Source organism: Carassius auratus, chromosome 15 (genome assembly GCF_003368295.1).
Source record: "Carassius auratus strain Wakin chromosome 15, ASM336829v1, whole genome shotgun sequence".
Taxonomy (NCBI): Eukaryota; Metazoa; Chordata; class Actinopteri; order Cypriniformes; family Cyprinidae; genus Carassius; species Carassius auratus.
This window is the reverse complement of record NC_039257.1, coordinates 2,775,586-2,798,047: the sequence shown is the minus strand read 5'-3', so window position 1 is coordinate 2,798,047 and position 22,462 is coordinate 2,775,586. Positions and strand designations below refer to the sequence as shown.

The 22,462-nt window shown below is 33.4% G+C and overlaps 1 protein-coding gene across 1 annotated transcript in view; it reads left to right on the top strand.

Annotated features, from left to right (window-relative positions):
- The window catches only part of LOC113114730 (calsyntenin-2-like), a 51,905-nt gene that overhangs the window by 19,820 nt on the left and 9,623 nt on the right, over nucleotides 1-22,462 (top strand). Inside the window, exons 3-10 of the mRNA XM_026281669.1 lie at nucleotides 1,968-2,163; nucleotides 6,321-6,529; nucleotides 6,606-6,755; nucleotides 11,616-11,801; nucleotides 12,865-13,122; nucleotides 14,402-14,523; nucleotides 19,806-19,968; nucleotides 21,280-21,446. Of these exons, the coding sequence (XP_026137454.1) occupies nucleotides 1,968-2,163; nucleotides 6,321-6,529; nucleotides 6,606-6,755; nucleotides 11,616-11,801; nucleotides 12,865-13,122; nucleotides 14,402-14,523; nucleotides 19,806-19,968; nucleotides 21,280-21,446 (1,451 nt within the window). The remainder of the gene's footprint in view (nucleotides 1-1,967; nucleotides 2,164-6,320; nucleotides 6,530-6,605; nucleotides 6,756-11,615; nucleotides 11,802-12,864; nucleotides 13,123-14,401; nucleotides 14,524-19,805; nucleotides 19,969-21,279; nucleotides 21,447-22,462) is intronic.

Sequence of the window (22,462 nt, the reverse complement as noted above, 5' to 3'; positions counted from 1 at the left end):
ATGAATCCTTTTAGTGATCCAGACTTCAATACATGCACTCCATACTGATTTTTCATACCTTCATAACAAATGCAGTCACGTTCATCTCTACAGCCATATTTATGACTTTAGCATGTTATATATATCACAGATATTGATCAACACAGGTCTGTTTATATCCAAACTACACATCCTCTATATAAACTATTGTGTTACTGCACAGCTCTCAGGAAAACATCATATATACAGTATACTTCATATATCACTGCACTCTCTTTTGTCACTCATAATAAAAATACACCTTAGATTAATATTTCATTTCCATTTAATAATTCATTTCTAAAGATAATGTGTATTTTCCCATCAATTTAACAAAATACACCCTTCAGGATGATCAAGCTCGCCATATATATAGTAAAAACGCCCATCACTTAGATTCATGCATTTAGTAGACGCTTTTATCCAAAGTGACTTTCAAAACAGGAAGCAATTTAATCCTGACACACAAGTTGTATTAAAAACAAGGGGGTGAAACAACACTGACGTTTCTGAAAACACATAAACCAACAATTAAAAAATAGTGCAGAATAAATGCGAGAACACATGCTGTGTGAACGCCCCCTTGCTATATCAGTGGCAGTGAATTTTGATAAAAGCAAAGCTGAAAAAGACAAACACAAAACCCACACATATACTTCTGAATGCTTTCGCTTTGTAATGCACGAATGCACTATTATTCTGTTTTAGTCTTATGCGTTCGCGCAAAGATAGCCAATGAAAGATTGCTCCATCTCTCTGGCTCTTTCTCTGTTGTTTTGTATATGTGGGTTTATTCTGAAGATCAAAGAGAGGAGAGATGGAGAATACTCTTATCTCTGCCGGACAGCAGCACTGTTTTACACAACACACTCACACACACAATCATTTTAATAACTAGATTTCACCAAAAGTGAGGATGTTCACTCATGCAAAACTCATGTGTTATGAGCGGCTGTTAGCATCCTGCTGCCCATCTACTTTGGTGTTCCATGGTTGCTAAGCTGTTGTAGGTGGTTGCTAGGTAATTGGTTTCTTACTAGCCAAGATGACTTCCATATGAGGTTTGTTGATGATGTCAGCTTGATTAACATTATAAATCAACTTCAAATAGATATTTTACTTTACATTTAGCTATTTAACAGGCACTTATATGCAAAGAGATTTACAAATGAGGGCAACAGAAGCAATCAAATCCAACAAAAGAGAATCAATATATAAGTGCTGAACGTAATATGTAAGCCTCGGTTAGCCTAACGCAGTACATCTAGCATGTTTTATATATATATATATATATATATATATATGCTATTGTGAAATGTTAGGGGGTCAAGTGAAAAACTGCAAGCCAAAAGTTTGCAATAATTACATGTTTTTATGTTTTTGAAAAAGGTATTGTATGCTACCAAGACTGCATTTGTTTGATCAAAAATATGGTAAAAACAGCAATATTGTGAGTGTGTGCAAAAAAAAAAAAAACATTTCAGGTGGCAAAAACTGTTTAATATTGATGATAATATGTTTCTTGAGCAGCAAACCAGCATATACAAATGATTTCTGAAGGATCATTTGACACTGAAGACTGGAGGAATGATGCTAAAAAAAATTCATCTTTGCATCACAGAAATAATTAACATTTTACAATATATCACCATAAAAACAGTTACTTTAACATTTTTTACTTTTAAGTGTATATTGTATGTTTGATCAAATAAATGCAGATTTGATAGGCATAAGATATTTTTTTCAAAAAATATATTATTACAAACTTTTGGCCAACAGAGTATGTCCATTTAAATTGACATTTTAAGGGAGGAAAAAAAAACAATAAAAACCTAAAAAATTAACCAATTTGTCCGTCACTAAGAATCCTTTGTGGGATTATAATGAGCAAGAGCCCTGAGATTACAAAGAGCAAAGTCTTAATCTCTGTTCTTCTCTCTGTGCTGTAGGGGAGATCTGTGGCTTTCACGTGCAGGGTCTCAGCGCTCCCTTCGAGGCTGTGGTTCTGAACCGTACGTCAGGAGAGGGCCGTCTGCGGGCACGTGGACCGATCGACTGCGAGCGACAGAGAGAGTTCACCTTCATCATTCAAGCTCACGACTGTGGCACAGGGCCAGAGGGACACGCAGAGAAGAGATCACACAAGTCAGTGTGTGTTTGAATAAATGCATGTTCTCCACCTCAGTCCGATTCATGTTTGAGATGTTTTGAACTGGAAGGAACACGGTGAACTGTGTTTAAAATGCTTGACTCAGCTCTTTTAATCCACATTTGTTTTTTTTGTGTGTCCTTTAAGTCACACACCTGCTTGCTGAAAAATAAAAAAAAATTTAAAAAATTCAATATATTTTAAAATGTAATTTATCCCTGTGATGAAAGCTGAATTTTCAGCATCATTTCTCCAGTGCCACATGGTCCTTCAGAAATCTTTCTAATATGCTGATTTAAGAAACATTTCTGATTATTATTATATATTGTGCTGCTCAATATTTTTGTGATAACCATGATAATAATACTATTAAAAAATGTATAATATAATATTATATAAGTATAATAAGAAAAAAAAAAAAAAAAAAATATATATATATATATATATATATATATATATATATATATATATATATATATATATATATATATATATATATATATATATATATTTATAAAGGAAATTAATAGTTTTATCAAAGTTGATCAAAAGTGAAAGTAAACCATTTATAATATTCCAAAAAAATATTTTTCAAATAATGATTTTTGACAATTTTAAGCAAAAACTGATTTCAAAATTTATAATAGAGACAACCATTATTAATAAATGAATACCTATAATAACTGATAAGAAATCAGCATATTAAAATTATAATGAGATCCCGAAGTGTGGAGAAATTATGCTGAAAATAAGGCTTTGATCACAGGAATAAATGACATTTGAAAATATATTAAAATAGAAAACAGTTATTTCAAATTGTACAAACATTTCACAATTTTCCTATATGGTGAGCATAATAAACTTCTTCTTACATTAGTGTATATACAGTATTGCATGTTTTTATCTCAGAGCTGACAATGAAAAGCAGGTGTCTGACCTTCAGGCGTTAAAACTTTGAAGAGCTCTTACTAATGAACGCTGCACCTGTTTACCTGCAGACGCCCAGAGCCAAAGACGCTTCTCTTTAGATATCCACATAAAGACCCTTTAACAGAGCTAACGCAGTGAGCTAGACTGAAGTCCTTTGAAACAAAATGACTTAAAGACATTTGTGAATGAATGAGATTGGTGAGAAACGAGGTTGGTGATGAAACTATAGAGAGAGAAAAAAAAAGAGAAAAGAGAAAGAGGGACCTTCCTCATTACTCTGTCTCTTTAATCCATACATGATTACTGTACATAGCTTTGACAGCTCGGATGACACACACACACACACACACACACATACGCATGGATAAAGGATTATAGTGAGATATTAGACTCTGAAGGGCTGCAAAGCTGCAAAATCACACTGCTTTACTAGAGATTTCATGCCTAATGCATATATAAATGTGTTTGCGTATGTTCTGGTTTTTAAAGGGGGGGTGAAATGCTCGTTTTCACTCAATATCCTGTTAATCTTGAGTACATATAGAGTAGTACTGCATCCTTCATAACTCCAAAAAGTCTTTAGTTTTATTATATTCATAAGAGAAAGATAGTCTGTACCGATTTTTCCCGGAAAAACACGACCGGCTGGAGGCGTGACAAAACCATCATCCAAAACAAACCATGGCTAACAGTCAGATTCAGCCGTTTATTTATGATCCAGAATCAGATCCCGAGGCTGAAACTGAACGAGAGCAGCAGCAGCAACGACTCGCTCCGAGCGGGGCTCGAACCCGGGTCTCTGGCATGGGAGGGGACGCACTAACAAGGAGGCAGAGATATTTGAAGTAGTTTTACTCACCGCCTGCGGTTCCAACACACGATCGTGACCCTTTTTCGTTGGGATTGCATCATCCTTAAGAAATAAATGATACGCAAATCTGTCGTTAAACTGGGCCTTGTGAACAAGCATCTTCGAAATGCAGGGAACAAACACAAACACTTGCACAACTCCATTGATGCTCTGTAAAAATAAACTCCACCCACTGGTCCCTTAATGCTGTTTCTCTTTTGGTAATCTGTGCAGGGTTGTCTTGCCCTGGCAACCAAAAACACACTTCTTTTGTGACATTTGGCGCCGCTCTCGCTCTGATCAGTGAAGTCTGTTGTGCTCTCAGTGCTCTGCTATACGGGAGCGCGCTCTTCCGGCAGAAGTGCCTCAGGACCCATATAAGGAAATTCCGCTCCATCTAACGTCACACAGAGCCATACTCGAAAAAAACTTTCCGAAACTTGTGACAAACCGGAAGGAGTATTTTGGGAACAAAAATACTCCTTCAAACGTACAACTTAATTTTTGAAACTTTGTCCATGTTTAGCATGGGAATCCAACTCTTTAACAGTGTAAAAAACTCAGTATGCATGAAATAGCATTTCACCCCCCCTTTAACATTATAACACAGATTAGGAGGGGTGTTTGAAATCCTGTCATTTGTCAGACGAGCTGTTGCCCTTTGCAAAGTATTACTCACTTTTCATGCTGTCTTTGACATGAATGATGCAAGCTTGTTATTCTGGTATTTTCAGCTCACAAAAGTGTGCCAAGATTGGCCGTGAGGGTACCTGGAGGCACTTTTTTTTCTTTCAGACTTCTTTTTTTATGTATTTCTTTCCCTGAAGACTTTCTAAGACTTTCTAACGACCTGCAGGAGAGAGAAATCACAAACGAGATCTCTTTAGCATGTTCGCTGCTTCTCCTGGACAGAAAAAATGGACACTTCTGAAGCATTTTTCTTCTGGGAAAAAGTGTCTATAATTATAATGAGAAATTATTTGTGGTCCAGATCTGAACTAATTAGCGTTCTCTGCTTAAGAAGAGTCAAAAAACACAAGACCTGCAGCAAAGGCGACTGCATTGGCAAAAGCAAAGTCTGATTTACATAGCATTTAGTCAAAATGGCATGAATAAAAATAATCTCCTCTGGTCAGTTCTTTTAAAAGTTAGTTTAGTATTATTTCTAAAGCAGCAGACTATTTTGATTATTTTGATTTATTACTTCTTACTTTTATTAGTTTTTGGCAGTTGACCTGTAAATGTTCATTCTAGATGCTATTTAAATTGTCTTTGTTTGCTTGCTGGTCCCCTAAAAACACACAAATAACTCCGCAGTCAGATCTGTGGTGCACTATTATGCCATGTTTCCATAAAATCACTAAATAAAAAGCAGCCTACCGTGCTCCCTTTCTGATAAACACAACCTGACATATAGTTGCTCTTTATAGGTTTATAAAAATATGTAGAGAAGGAAATTTAAAGAATGTAGAGAGGAGACTGGAGTATTTTTCTTGGGGGGAAAATCTGCATTATTCTCCATTTAATCCATCACTGTCTGAGAGAAACAATAGATATTATTGTCTGTGAATTAAAATAATATAATATAAATATTAGTGAAATACTTAATGTAAACTAAAGTTGGGAAGTGTTGCTTTGAAGGATAACAGAAATAAAATACGCTGAAGCACTAAAATGTTCAAAACTAACATGGAAATAAATTAAAGATAAATGTTGAAAGAACAATTTATATACCGTTTTTAATATTCAAATTAAAATGAAAACTGAAAGTGTAAAAATATTCAAAATATGAATGAATAGTCTAATGGTAGCCTATATAAATAATGCTACAATACAAATGAAATGAATACGATCTCATTTGGGACTTTTGTTCATTTTATCTAGTTTTAAATTTAATACAATGTCTCAAACTGTGCTCAGATTTGCTAAAAGTAATATATTCTGCAATCAGCAGAAGTGCCTTAAACAAATTTGATACTTAAAGTAATGGTTCACCACAAAAACATTTAAATTTGTTAACAAATCAGGTCATCCCAGATGTAGATGAGTTTTTTACTGGAGGGAGCAATATTATGCATAGAAAACTTATAGTTTAACATGAAGCAATGGTTTAATGTTAAAAACATGACGGCTTTGATTCTTACAAAAATGCATTGTCATGCTTTTATCAGCTGTTTAAAGTCTTATTCTGACGGCACCCATTCACTGCATTGGTCAGCAAATGATGTAATGCTACATTTCAGATCTGTTCCAATAAAAAAACAAACTCATCTTCATCTTACATGACCTGAAGGTGAGTATCTTTTCTCCATTAAGTCTCCTGGACAATGAAGAAGCAATAAAAACCTCTCTCTCTCTCTCTCTCTTTCTCAGGGCTGTGGTGCATGTGCAGGTGGGAGATGTGAACGAGTTTTCTCCCGTGTTCGGTCAGCGGGAGTATCACGGCTCGGTGACCGAGGGCAAAGTGTATGACAGTATTCTGCAGGTGCAGGCGTCCGACCAGGACTGCTCTCCACAATACAGCCAGATCTGCAACTACCAGATCAGCTCTCAGGACACAGCCTTCGCTGTAGACCGCAACGGTTAGTGCACAAACATACAGGGAACACATGCCAACAGCACTTTTCTGTCTGTATTTAAAAGTGTGTTTGCGTGCAGGTAACATCAGGAACACAGAGAGCCTGAGCTTCGATAAGAAGTCACATTATAAAATCCGTGTGACAGCGTTCGACTGCGGTCAGAAGAGAGCGGCGCAGGACGCTGTCGTACACATCCACGTCAAACCCGTCTGCAAGCCTGGATGGCAGGGTGAGATCTGGAAATGTTTTAGTCTCAGACACAGTTTGCATGTGAAAAACTGTGAGCGTTTTCTGTATACTCTCGTAAAAAAAGTTACAAAGCTGTCAGTGGGCCAGCGCCCTAAGGTACAAAAGCTAAAGGTGCCTTATTTACTCCTAAATGGTACATTTTTGTACCTTAAAGGTACATATTAAGTACTTAAAAAACAAAAGAAAGTCTACTGCAATGACAGTTTTATACCCTTTTTATGAGACTGAATAGCTGGACTGTTGTAAAGTTTTTAGAATATAAGTTTTAAAAAATGTTCAATGTTATTTTAGTTTAGTTTATATATATATATACTATTATAGTATTTATTCATATATATATATATATATATATATATATATATATATTTATAAATAATTGTTTCTATTGTTTTTATTTATCATTGTAATATTAACTTCTTTTATTAATAAATTATTAATTATAGTTTTTTATTTTATTTTCTGTTTTCATTTTAATTATAGTTTTATTCAGTTTATTTAGTAATTCAGCATTTGTTATTTTTATAATGTTAAGTTTTAGTCTCAGTAATTTAGTATTTCATCTTAAACTTATTTCAGTTAGTTACAAAAGCAACATATATTGTTTTCATTGATGTTTACATTTTCCATTTAATAATTTGATTTGATCATTGATCATTGTTAGCATATAAGATGATTTGGATATAAGTGTCTGCATGCTAAATGTATACATGTAAATGTAATTTTTAATAGTTTTACTTTTACTTAATTTAAACTATTTCAAGATAAACCTGCTCCTAAATTAGCATGTTTAAAAATAAACTTATACTGAAGTTGGTGTAGTTCTGTTTGAATCTGACAGACCATTCAGATTCAGATCTGTGAATCTTTACTGGTTTACTAAAATGAGGAGAGTTTAAGAAAGCACCTCAGCTTGTAAGACTGTTTGCTCCATACAACGCAACATAAAAACTAGAACTTTTATTTAGTTACTGCCCAACACTAGTGTGCATGTTCACTTATTTCATCGATACAATGAATCAATATAACAAAACCTATGTCAGTGTGGGAATTAGATGCATGTTCAATACTAAAATACACAAAAGGAGTAAACAATCAAAATACAGTTCTGGTACAGTTCTGGTCATTCCAGACATTTCCTATGATCTGTGCATGACAGATTCTCTGTCTAAAACCAGATTCAGGTGAGGAAATTACACACACACACACACACACACACACACACAATCAAGAGCTGGTTCTGTGCTTTGAATTTCCTGTCACTTTCTATCCATTTCTTTCTTTTCCCTTGAAGCTATTTTTGTTTGCTTTTAAACTCAATATAGTATTGACCCGCTTCCATCTCTCTGCAACCATTTTTATTTTCTTTTTTTCTGTAGGTTTGTGCATTTTTCTTGCTTTTGATTGCCGCAGGAGGCTTGCATCTGAATTAACTCACACACTTTCATATGATCAGTGTTGGGGAAAGTTACTTTTAAAAGTAATGCATTACAATATTGCGTTACTCCCTGAAAAAGTAACTAATTACGTTACTTAGTTATGTTTTATGGAAAGTAATGTGTTACGTTACTTTTGCGTTACAATTGCGTTACTTTCGCGTTACTTTTTAAATACAAAAATTGTTTTTAATATAAGAAGTTCTATTTATAGCAAATGTAAAAGCCTTTTCACACCGAAAAGTGTAATGAATAAACCTCAGGCTGATTTGATTTTTGCATTTGATACATTTAGATACATTCAGTCTTCACGCAAACTCCAGTAAGCTTTGGTATGAAAGCAATCTGGCCTAGTTTGCAGAAGTCAGCTGCGTCAATATCTTATCATTTGTCTAATAAAGTAAAATGCATTTCTCATTGCTGCTTGTCTCTGCAGAAATAGTCTTTGCCAAAAGGCTTTCATCTCTCGCAGTCTCTCCATTGATATGAAAGCAGAAAGGCACTTTTCATTCTGCACATGATGAGAAGTAAAATATCATAAAATAATGTTAAAAAGCTCTTTCCATTTTTTACATCTCCTTGTGAGTTGTTTCCCAGCTACAGTGACGAACAGCCGTTGCTCGTTCTCAGTTGTAACCCAAGTTTATGCAGAATTAAACATCAAAGAACTGAAGTGAAAAAAAAAAACTTAAATTTGATCAAAAACATGAATGTATAAAATAGAAGCTTTTAAAAGTCAACATTCAATCAAAATGATCAATTAAACCTATTTATATTCTTAAAGTGATAGTGCACCCAAAAATTTACATTTTGTCATCATTTATTTACTCTCATATCATTCCAGTTCAAACATGTATGATGTTCTTTCTCCTGTCAAAATGTAAAAAAATTTATCTGAAAAGTTATATTCTTTAAAATACTGCTTTAAATTGTGACATTTTTGCATTAAATGGCCCTTTAATGCATGTCTCTGGTCTTATTGTGCACAAATCAGTTGTGCATGTTATTCTAAAACCAAAAAAAGTTTGCATTTTAATTAAAATCCCCCTCAAACTTTAATTGTCTGCTAACGTCATCAAACTCTAATTTTCCTCCTCTTCATTTTTACCATCCAGTCAATTCCCAGTGGATAAAATCAAGTAAACTTTTGGTCTAGAGTAGTTTGTGTCTCCCAGAGATTGTCCCTCAGGTGAGTTTGGAGACACAAAACATGTTCCTCTTTACTCACACACACAAACGCACACACATTTGGTAGAAGCTTCAGGCCAATTTTTTTTCCAGCCCACTGGATGATGACAACTTGAGTAAAGGCCATTTTTTCACATCTGACATAAAAGCATGAAGGAGAGAGAAAAGTAAACAGCTCCCCGTTGTGTCTCATAAGCAAGGGTGAATAATTCAGCAGGGGTGGACATGCACCGTCCACACACACACACACACACACACACATTTTGTTGTTACCTTTAGGCTCCCTCCATCCATAAAATAATCATTTTCAGCTGCAAATTCCCAAACCCAGCAGCTCATTGGGTGTTTGTGTGTGAGCTAATATTTGTGAGGTCTGTATGTGAATGCATGTTTACACAATCCATTTAATACTGTCCACCGTTTTAATTTTTCACCCATAAATCCATGTTAAATAACCACTGGCTATAGAATTCATTACAGCCACAATGTATCCGGAATAATGTAATATCCCGCCAGACGCTCTGGGTAACAGACCTCAAATATATAATAAATTATAACTGAATAAAACAAAAAGAAAATAATTATTCTTCATTAAAAAACAAACAAATGTGCTTGTTCGGTTAGTTACATAAAACATCTTTTGCTACTTGTCATATCTGTGCTCCAAAAAATACCAAAGACTGACTGTGCTGAATTTATAATATTATATTTAATGTAAACTCAGGGTGAACCTACTGACTATATATCAGGTATGTTTTTATTAAAATGACAAATTTAAGTAAATATCACACATGTAATTGTGTAAACCAGTTTAACTAAGTAAAATGAAAGTTAATAAGTACATACTTTTTGTTTGACTCCATTAAGGCAAGTGTTTATATGCTTTATTATTTTAGTTGTAGACATACATTTTTAATTTGTCACCGCACTGATATTAGCAGAGCTATGTTGACTAAATGAAGTAACAATAACCAAGTCCTTCCTGGCATTTTAAACAGGGAATTTCCTTGTACTCATAAATACTCATAAAATAACTCTTAATTCCAACATTTACAGCATTACCAATTCTGTCCTAGACAAAGCATGCTGGAAACTAATAATCAAACTTGCAATTTTAGCTCATTCTTTAAACAGCTATTCATGTAGTCCCAATACAAATTAATTAAGCTTTAATTTCACATATTTAAGCAAATTAAACACAATTATGATAAAAGGTTCAGCAGTTGTGTTGATTTAGCTAAATCTTTATTTAAATTAAAGTGCAGCAATTTTTAAATAACAGAATATAAATTTCTGTTTTTGTCTCACATTTTCTCCAGAAGTCTAGTTGTTGAGAATAATGCACAGATTTCAGCAAATATGAGAATGTAATGCTGAAATATTTTCCAAAACAAAGCTGTCAAGGGTAGAAATGTAATCAATTCAATATGTTTTAACCCTGACCTGTGTGCAGTTGTTTCAGTGTTAAATAGTGACATTTTTCTTGTTGAATATCCTGTCACTCTAAAATGCATCAGATTGTGGAAGTAAAATTGGTTATGAACTGCACTTCATGTTGACTCTAACACAGCTGTCTAAAATGATTTATCTACAGATGATAATGCAAGAATGACATGCTTATACACAGTTAGAGAAACAATGTGCAACAATAGTAACATAAGAGTACAAATTACTACTCTAAGGTACAAATATCATATTTCATTCTACGTTCCTAATCCAATACATATATACTTAACAGCTAACTATCAATGAGCAGCAAGTTAGAAGTTCATTGAGGGAAAAGTCGCAGTCAGTGGTTTGTTATTGGCGACGCTTGGACCTTAAAATAAATTGTGACTCAGTGTTTTGTTTTTTGTTTTTTTTTGTGTATGTTTTGTACACTATATAGTAAACCATGGTACCTACTCTTTGATGGTGTACCATGATATTTCCATTTAATACAATCACTATACAGTATATTATACTCCCGCCACAGTTCTTTCTTTGTAAGTGGTAATCACTTAGTTTTAAAGTGTGAATGTTTTTGCTCATGCACAGAAGCAGGTTACGTTTCTTCAAGGTATATTTGAAATGCACGTCATCTTGAGGAACTGACTTGTTACTTGTGTGGAAGTCTGGAAAACACTGTGACCTCAATATCTTCATTTTCCAGCACTATGACATTATCACTCATATTTAAGATCTTTATCAAACCATTATCTAACTTTCTTTCTTCCCAGGCTGGAGCAAGCTCGTTGACCATGAACCAGGAACGGGCAGTAAGCTGTTATTTCCCAAGATGCACCTGGAGACATGTGCGGGATCGGTGTCGTGGATCAGGGCCACAGTGGAGCTGGAGACGAGCGCTGCTGGGAGAGGCTGTGACAGACAGTCTTACTCTGAACGATCCTTACAGAAGCTCTGCGGTATGATTAACAGCTATTTATTCCACTGCACGCTTCCTCATTTCTCTCGGGTCGCTTTAATTACCAAATGTGCCTGAGGGCTAAACTAGTCAGACAAAACCTCCACCCTTGTCCTAGAATAGGTATGTGTCTCAGTGCAGAATCATTAGCAGTGTAATTCATTCATATCAGAGTCTTGAGAATCTACAAATGAAGCCATAAAATACAAATACGCACATCATCACAGATCTCCAAGAAGACTAACAGTCCTTTTATATGACATGTGTCAGAATATCCTAATGCATTGGACTCTATGGGCTGAAGAGTCATATTAATGGTGTGATAATGAAAGATATGATAATGAAGTCCCACACATAAAAGCTGAACTGAAGTCATCGTAAGATTTCTATTTTAAGATGACAGGCAGTGGAATTTTTTTTATTTTTTATATAATTATCTTTAATAATTAAAATAATGTTTTTTCTTTTCATTTTTGTAAAAAAGAAAAATATATTTTTTTAATATTAACACACACACACACACACACATATATATATATATATATATATATATATTTATTTATTTATTTATTTAATTGAAAGTATAATTTAAGATGAAATTGATTATTAATTTTTATATATTTATAACAAAATATAAAAATTTAATGAATGATTTTTAAAAGATATGTGTATAAAACAAAAACATTTTAAAAACATATCTAAATAAATTAAATCATTATATATATATATATATATATATATGTGTGTGTGTGTGTGTGTGTGTGTGTGTGTGTGTGTGTGTATATATATATATATATATATATATATATATATATATAATAAATTATTATTTTACTATATACAAAGTATATATTACATAAAATTTGTTTAATGCATCAATGCATCATTATGCACAATGTTCATTTTAAGCATTTTAATAACCCTATGTATTACTGTACGAATTAACACCAAATTCTGTAAGACTTTTCATTTGGACTTTAAACTCCAAGTCCATTTAAACTTCCTCAAATGTGATCTGTGTTTCAAGTGATCAATTTATCTCTAAACCACTGGCATCATACCAGGAGCTTCATCAGGAAGCACGGATCTCCTGCCGGCCTCCAGCAGTGTTTTTAATTGGACGGCGACTCTTGTGATGGATGGCGGCCGGGACAGTGACCTCACATACCGCTTTGATGGTCGTCAAGCTGCCAAGATCCCAGACTGGGTCGTCCCGCAGAATCTAACCCATCAGTTCACCATAACCACATGGATGAAGCACGGGCCGAGTCCGGGACAGAGAGCCGAGAAAGAAACGCTGCTCTGCAACTCTGACAAAACAGGTGAGACAGAGGAGAACTGAATGAGAAGAGGAGAAACCTGCTCAAAAGACTATCTTATAAATCCTGCCATCACAAATAAGATCTCTGTTGTTTCTCCTACAGCATATGAGTTTCATACCTCCCAGATTTAACCTAAGGAATAAAGTCCAATAAAACTCTTGAAATCTCAATAATTTACTTGTTAATGAATTAATATAATAAAATAATAGTAATAAATAAAATAATAAAATCTAATACATTTTATTAAACACTAAATTAAAATTAAATAAATGCACAAAGAATTAATAAAATAAATTAAATTAAATAAATGCAATAGAATTATATAATTATACTAATTATTCTACATTATGTATAAAGTATATATATATATATATATATATATATATATTCTGAAAAAAATAATATATTCTTTTTTTCATAATTCATTATTAAAAATTTAATTGATGTGAACAAATTTCTCATCAAATTATTTTAAGACTTATTTAATCTGCTATAAATGTAGCTTTTTACTTTTGCTTTTTCCCACTATTATCTCATTCGTGTCTATTTCTAATTGTCCAATGGAATTTGAGCATGGCTTGCTAGAAAGCTTGGTAACACTTTACTTAAAGCCTTTATATATAATGCATTACAAAAGTAGTTTATTGCTTTGAATTCACCTTATAATGCATTGTATGCTCTCGTGAATATTTGTAACCACAGTTATAATACATTAGAATACTTTAAATCTTAAGAAAGTATAGTAATTTGTATAATGAATTACAACACAAGACAAACAAACCTAATATTATAATGCATTTCAACTTTGGTGACAGTTATTATTAACAGATATAATCCATCACAACGTACATTATGAATACCTTTATAATGCATTATACATAAAGTTTTGTATTTCACACAGAAAGTTTCAAGTAGAGTATAACTAGCTTAGTCACCAAGAAGTCCACGATAAGCCTTTAGCAGAAAACCCTTGCTGGTCTGCTAGCTAGCAAAAACCAGCCAGGACATGGAGGTTCACCCTGGACTTTCATTAGGACTGAAGAGGAAACTGTTAAGATCACAATTTCATTTGTACTGGACGATTGGAGCTCTACTTCCTCTCCTGTCAGGATCTCTATACAGATAAACACACACCAAATGGTGCCGTTTCTTTTCTTTCAGGTTCAATTTAGCGATATTATCTTGTATGTCAAGAGGTAATTGTATTCTCTGTCTGTCTGTTGACCTCTCCGTGCTCTCTTTGTCTCTCTGTCTCTATCACTTTCTCCGTCTCTCTCAGAGATGAACCGGCACCATTACTCTCTGTATGTGCATAACTGCAGGCTGGTTTTCCTGCTGAGGACGGACTACACTCAGACGGACTCCTTCAGACCGGCTGAATTCCACTGGAAATTAGAGCAGGTATGAGACCCTAGGGATTTCATTTCAGATGAATGCAAAACATTATCATGTATGCATGTTTAGATAATATAAATCTGACAGACAGACAGATGGATGGATGCAAGGGCCCAGAATTTAGTAGCGACACATATCCGTATTTATATCCAGCGACTACTAAATTGTCCCTAGCAATAATTTAGAACAAAAATTAAATATATGTGTTGTTGTTATTTCGGCTGCATCTCAAATAGTTGATTGGAAATTGTTTATTACGTTTGAAATATGGGTATTTTTCTAACAAAATGCATGGGTTCACTACATGAGGACTTTATTTAAATTAAATTAAGTTAAATTATGGAATGCATGCACTTGGTTTAATGTGTTTGGGACTGTTGAACAGAAACACCTGTCCACTCCAATGACAGAACTTAGAAGTGCCAGGAGAATTTTTAATATAACTCCGATTGGATTCATCTGAAAGAAGAAAGTCTTGTACAGTTAGGATGGCTTGAGAGTGTGTAAATAACAGGCTAATTTTCATTTGTGGGTGAACTAACCCTTTAAAATCAGAAGTTTAGAACAGGTTTATGAATCTTTTAATTCAGATCAGAAGTTCGCAGCAGGTTCGGGAATCATGATTTTCGAGTCCCAATCTGAATCGAATGATTTGCATTACGGGCCGCGTAGTCTGAATTCAGAAATGATGGTTTGTGAATTATTTGACCTTCGGAGTGGGTTCGTGAATCTTTTGAGTCAGATCCGATTTAGAGTCTGGTTTAGACACCAGTGATAGATAGATTGCTCTCTAACTTCTTCACAGAACTTTCTTTACTTTAAGCACAAAAACAGCCACCGTCTAACACATATTAGTGATTCATTCATGTGTTTTGAGTGTATTGTTTAGATTCACAGGTCTGCTGCAGGTTAATTGAATCCTTCATCGGATACATGCAACAATACTTGAGTTACTCCATATAATTATGCAAATATCCACTTTTTAGGGTAAAGATAAAACATTAGAATAAAGAAAGAGAGAGGAAACAGCGCGGTCCTTAAGAGAGAGTGAATTCTCCTCACTGCTGTGCCAGAGAAAGGGAAGACTTAATTATCTGAGAGAACAAACACACAAACGCAGCGCAACACAAAACTAGCAGTGTGCTGCATGAACGTCCCTGTCTAAGACCACTTAAAAACCCATCCGATAAAATGGCAGGGGGGCTTTAAAACACAAACTCCTTTGACAGGATTGGGAGCAGAGGACGAGCAAAGTTCTGCTGTCCAAAACAAACACACTGACGAAAGCTCAACTTAAACATACCGGTTTGAAGAGTATATTTAGCACCACCTGTATACAGTAGATAGTGTTTTTATTTGAGTTTGTCCCTCTGAAATCTTCATAACCATGACTGTACATTTGCTACCTACATTATCTGCATTAGAAGATGCGGAGATGGTTTATAGATTCTGCGGAGATGTTAAGCATCAAAGAGCCTTTTTTTCCCCCAGAGAATGAGCTCTTGAAGAACTTCTCCCCACCTTAAAATGTATTTCATAATGTAGTTTCATGAATACATAAATGCGTAACATAAAATATATGGGGTTGAGGGTCCACTGGCCTGAGGGAAAATCATTTTGGTCTTTGCACGTCTCAGACACTTCAAAGAACATGAGCGATCTTTTTATATCTTTCCTAAAGACTTTTTCTTTGCTCTACCCGCAGAGGAAAGAGATCTAATTAAATTAGCTTTTTTTTAAGAATCTGGGTTTAATTTAATTAGTAAGTGGATGGTGTTGTGTTTCCATAATGAAAAATTATATTCAATTATGAATATTGATGCAAATGTGAAGATTTGTTGAACAAGCGCAGAGTGTAAATGAATGCCAATTCTAGTATTTCACTGCACTTCACAAACATAATCTTTCCTCCGTTTGCTTTATGTATTTGTTGCAAAATAAAATAAACCTTACTTTTATTATATTTATGGATGCAGAAAAATTTCCACTAGATACACAGGATCATATGCACATAAATTTGTCCTCACACTCAGTCTTAACTCTTATTTACAGGTTGCATTTTTAAATTATTTATTTATTTATTTATTGTTGGTCAAAAATAATTAATACTTTTAATCACCACATAGATTACACATTATATATATAGTGAGTTTGATCTTAAAACAGGAAAAGAAAAAAAAACTCTGCAAATGGGTTAAAAAAAACAGTAAAAAAATTCTCAAAATTTTTATTGTTTTAAGCTAAAATTCTTATGGAAACTCAGAATAAAGTAGGTTTAACCATTAAACTAGAACAATATATATTTTTCAAGACAAATCTGTAAAATAAATGTATTGTTTTTGTTTGTTTTTGAAGTAAATGTTTCTTTATTTAGAGTAATTAAATCACTTTTTACTGTGTACCAGCGGTCTTAAAGTAAATATAACATACATTTGAATTTCTGATAAATCATGATACCTGTGTATAATATATTTCATGAACAAATTAGAGAATAAGACCTACTGCTATCCTAAATAAGAACTAAATATTTAATGTCGCTTGATATGGCACTCACTCTTTGACAACAGTTGTTAGACAGCACGTGTCTGTGTTCAGAGACACATTTTGTAATGCCCGAAGACTCAAATTTGAGAGAAAAACAGGAAATGGACAGTTGCTGAAACAGGTGCAAAATAGAAAGCAAAAAAAGAAAAAAAGAAAAAGACAAACAGGTGATTCACACAGTAGCACAGCAGTAAGTGTTCAAGTGCCCAGTGTACTTGCAATGGTTTCTCTCTGCCTCTCTCACTCACTCTGTCTTTGATAAATTGCCCTGCGATCAAGTGGGCTTTGGCTTAGTGCGGCTATAAGTCTTTTACCACCTCTATCGATTCAGAGTTGTGCATTTACTGAACACACACAGAGAAAACATCACAGTAAAGCTCTCTGCTCTCCAGGGATCGCGTGGACACACTGTTAGCACGTCTGAACATGGACAAGTTCTAGGAACGTATCTGTTTTCTGCATGCTTATAAAACTGAAAATCACAGTAATGTGTGCTAGATGTAAAATAACAGTCATTAAATGACTAAATCTGGATCCACTAGATTGCATGCACCACAACTGCTATCCCCAGTTATTCTTGCATTCACACACACATTTTCACACACACACACACACACACACACACACGCACACACTCACCTCTGCAGAAAATCAATGCCTGCTCAGAGACACAGAGAACCAGAGACAGAGAAGAGAGGCTGAAAACTGAACGGAATAAGAGAATAATACCAGAGTATAACAGTGAAATTTAAAGAAAAAGAAATCAAATTATTCATAATAAGAACAGACAGAGATGACCTGTGTGCTCAGAGAGAAGGAACTGATTAAAGAAAAATAGAGAAAAATAACACTCGCTCTGGCTGAATCTCACAGAGCCTGTCAAAAACATATTTTGCATTAAGAAAACAAAGCCTGTTTTTGTGCATCAATGTTTTTTGCAGTATGACATATTCATATTTCATAATTCTCATTACTGTAATGCAAAAATGTATATTATTACTTTATACATTTACATTTTTTTATTACAGCCAATAATAATTATCTTACTATTGTTATTATTAATATATTAAAAACATTTCAATAGCAAAGTGTGTGTATGTATATATATATATATATATATATATATATATATATACACACATACATAAGGGTAGTATATGTCATAATTTATGATTACGCTTATTTTTTAAGTATATATTTACATTTAGAAGTTAATTATATTAATTTTAAAAAGATGCTAGTTTTTTGAAAGGTTAATATATGGCTAATAATATATTGGTTAATATATAGTAATATATATAAATGGAAATATTTTGGCCTGGACATCTGCAGATTGGGGCTGTATATTTTGTATATCTTACAAAATATGTTCATATTATAGTTTAAATAAAATAAATAAATAATTATAAGATAAAATAAACACTTAAACATGAAGTATCATATTTAATGAATAATATTTGAGAAAGAAAGAGACCTGGGCACATTTTGTCCTCTCTTTATATTGTCTTCTATGTCCTGTTTCTGCAGGTCACACTCTGAAATGAAAAAGCAATTCAGAGAAATTTTGGGAAATTGTGTGCATTATGGGAAGAGAAAAAGGAGGACATGGGGCGGAGGGGGAAGCTTCCATTTGTTAGGAGAGAGTGTGACAGTGAGAAGAAGTGAGACTGATGGTGAGATTTCAGGTGCAGGAGGAAAGATGTAGTGAAGATGAGAAATGTCTGATGGTTTCATCTGAGGGTGTAACAATCAGTTCCACTAGACTCTAAGACCCAGACCTCCTGCCAGACACACAAACACACACTGTGTGTGACAGAGCGAGCAGAAACCTTCTGCTGCTGCATGTTTTTGACTGGAAACGGTCCAAACAGGCCAAACACAGCCATTTCCCTCATCAACAAACACACTCACAATGGCAAAGACGCAACTTTACATCTATTTGTTTTCCAAGACAAGCATCTCTACAACTATACTACTGAGCATATAGGGCTAGTGATTTCAGCATGGCTGTTGTTATCTAAAACTATTAAAAGTCATTTTTTTATTGAATTAATGCTGAAATAAAATATAAATATTAGATAAAAAAAACTGAAACAACTTTATTTTAAATTCAACTTTTTAAATGTTGCCTTGTAACAACTGAAATAAAGTAAGTTTAAGGTGAAGTATAATATAAATAAACTAATTAAAACTACAAAGAAATTTAAAAACTGACAAAAGCGCATACAATTTCTAAAACTAAAATAATTTCTATATATTTATTTATTTAATTACATATTGTAATCTGTTACTGATTACAAATGACATTTAATCTAGATTACATATTTTAGGTAATTCTGACTACTTTTGGATTACTTTTAGATTACTTCTGACCTAACTAAAATGTAATTAATTAAATCCTAGTTGTGATTAAAATAAGTAAATTATTTGACAATAAAACACCTGAAAAAACTGATTTGAAATATTTAGTTTTCCTGCGTGTCATGTGAGAATAAATTTAATCCTTAATATCTTTAAAAGTAACAAAATCTCATAAAAATTAAAAAACCACAAAACAAAATTACTTAAACTAAAATCTAAATGAAAACTCTAAAAATAAAACCTTATTAATAATAATACAATTTCAAATAATAATAATAATAATAAAGCTAAAACGGTATATAAATTATACTAAATAACACAAAATGAAAACAGTTGATGTAGTGAAAGCAAAAATACTGTAAACTTCTCTCTCTTTCTCTCAGATCTGTGATAAGGAGTGGCATTATTACGTCATCAGCATTGATTTCCCAGTGGTGACTCTATATGTGGACGGCGTGACCTTTGACCCGTACCTGGTGACAGATGACTGGCCCATCCACTCGTCTCAGATCCACGTGCAGCTCACTGTAGGAGCCTGCTGGCAAGGTGGGAGGAATGACAAGTGGGCGTGGCTAGTGGGTGTAGTGGGTGTGGTCAGTGTGCACATAACTTGAAAACAGAAATGTGAAATCTCACAGCATTAACAAATATCTCTTTACTAAACACATTATCTGTTCTTTTGCAATCCCTGTTTCACTTATTTTCCTTTTCCTCAAGCGCAGCTGCGGGAAAACAAATGAGTTGACCTCTTGACCTGCCGTGTGTTTCCCAAAAGCAACTATGGTCACAAGTTCTGTCATTACCAAAAGAGTTCAATAGGACTTGGAGCATAGTTAGCTAACGAAGCGTCTGGGAAACACACCTCTACCTGGGCTCTCTCTTAGTGTCTCTGAGATTCTTTGTTTCATAATGAAAGTAATACAAGAGTGAGATGGATAATATCTTATAAGATCTTTTTTTGTGGGAAAGAATTTAATGAGCCCTGACTGGATATTTGCTCTTTTTAAGATTTGTGGAGCCTGTCTAGTTTAATGATTTCTCATGATTCTGTTCAGTTTACATCACTTACTATGCACTGGTTATAGAAGATAGAACTATATTTTTAACACTGTAATATATATAAATATTTTTCTTCAAAGAGCTAGCATTATATTAATATCATTAAGATTCTATTAAATGTTATTTATATTTTGAATGGGTTTTTATTTGTATCTTTTATGTTGTGTTTTTGTCACTTTTAGGTTTATTTTTGTTTTGTTTTGTTTTTTCTATATAATATTTAATCAATTTGATTTTACTTTTAGCTCCAGGTATTTTAGTACATGAAGTCAATAATTTAATAATTAACGTTTTTGATCTGTATGCTCCTCTAAACTATATATAAACATGTTAAATTATAATTTATTTCTGTGATCAAATCTGCATTTTCAGCATCATTCCTCCAGTCTTCAGTGTCACATGATCCTTCAGAAAACATTCTAATATTCTGATTTGCTGCTCAAGAAACATGTACTCAATATTTTTGTGGGAACTGTGATATTTTTTTCAGAATTCTTAGATGAATAGAAAATTCAAAAGAACAGCATTTAATTGAAATAGAAATATTTTGTGACATTCATAATATTAACTTTTTATAATATAACTTTTTCTCAATTTAATGCATATTTATTAAATAAAAGTATTTTTTTAAAACATATTTAGTACGATGAATCAGTTAATACAAGGTCAGAAAAACTAAATTATGACTGTTTTTGGTTCAAGAAACATTATAAATTGATTTAATAAAATGGAATAATAAAATGCTACATGATATGACCTCTTTAGGAATCATATCACATGTGACGTGTTTGTTTGCAGGTGGAGAGGTCTCTAAAGCAAAGTTTACACAGTACTTCAGAGGCAGTTTGTCTGGACTGACGATACGACCAGGAAAGATCGAAAGCCAGAAGATCATCTCCTGCTTACAGGCCTGCAAAGAAGGGCTGGACATCACCGCACTGGAGAGCCTCGGACGGAGGATAAAGGTTACACACATTCTCAGCTAACTTCATAAAACACTGTAATTACAAATCTGAATGAATGAGCTATGCTTAAATCCAATGTGCAATGCCCAACTATAGCTCAACTAGTTCAAGGTCACAGATTCGATTGCGCATTCTGGTAAATTTTATACTGTAAGTAACATTGCATTAGTTCTGAAAAGAAGTTTGCCATGAATAAAACCATAGAAAAGAGATGAAACTCACTATTTTGTTGAAAAAGAATGAGGAAAGGATGAAGAAAAGCCAGGAGACGAGACTTGAGGAGAGATATTTCTGTACGCACATTTACCATTTTCTGCTTTGCCTTCCTCTGTTCTGTTCTATTGTATTGTAGAAGCTCTAGGGAAGATTTGAGGATCAAATGAAAGCAGGTCTTACAGACGGAGAGTCAGAGTGTTAGTGAGAGACAGAAGGTGGTCTGATCGCTCATAAGCTCAAAGCAGGATTGTACTTCATTCAGAACCAAAGTCAGAATTCCTTTTAAATAACAGTTACGTTTTTGCTGTGATGCAACATGCAGAATTTGAATTTAAATTAGAATTAAGAAAATCAATTCGTATAGCTGCTGTAAGTGTAGTTTATCCCAAAAAATAGCATTAAATTACCTAAAAACACTTGTTAACATGCACAAAACAGTATTCATTTCTGAAATGCCACTGAACAATGCATATCCAAACTTTTCCTGAATGATAAAATCATTCAAAGACACCAATTTACCAATTCATTTGACCAATTCATTGACACATTGAACTGACTGCATAGTTTAATAGCCTATTTACACTACACAACAACAAACACTAAAATATTTTAGAGAAAAATTATGCTTTTTCAAAAAAATAAGAAAGGAAATGTATACATATTTAAATTACGACCTTATTTAAATTCAATACATTTGAGAATAATTTACATTGATAAATAATTTTATATCGATTTAATAATACATTAAAAAATATATTATTGTCAGTAGTTTAAAGTTAAAATGACAATATTTTTATAGT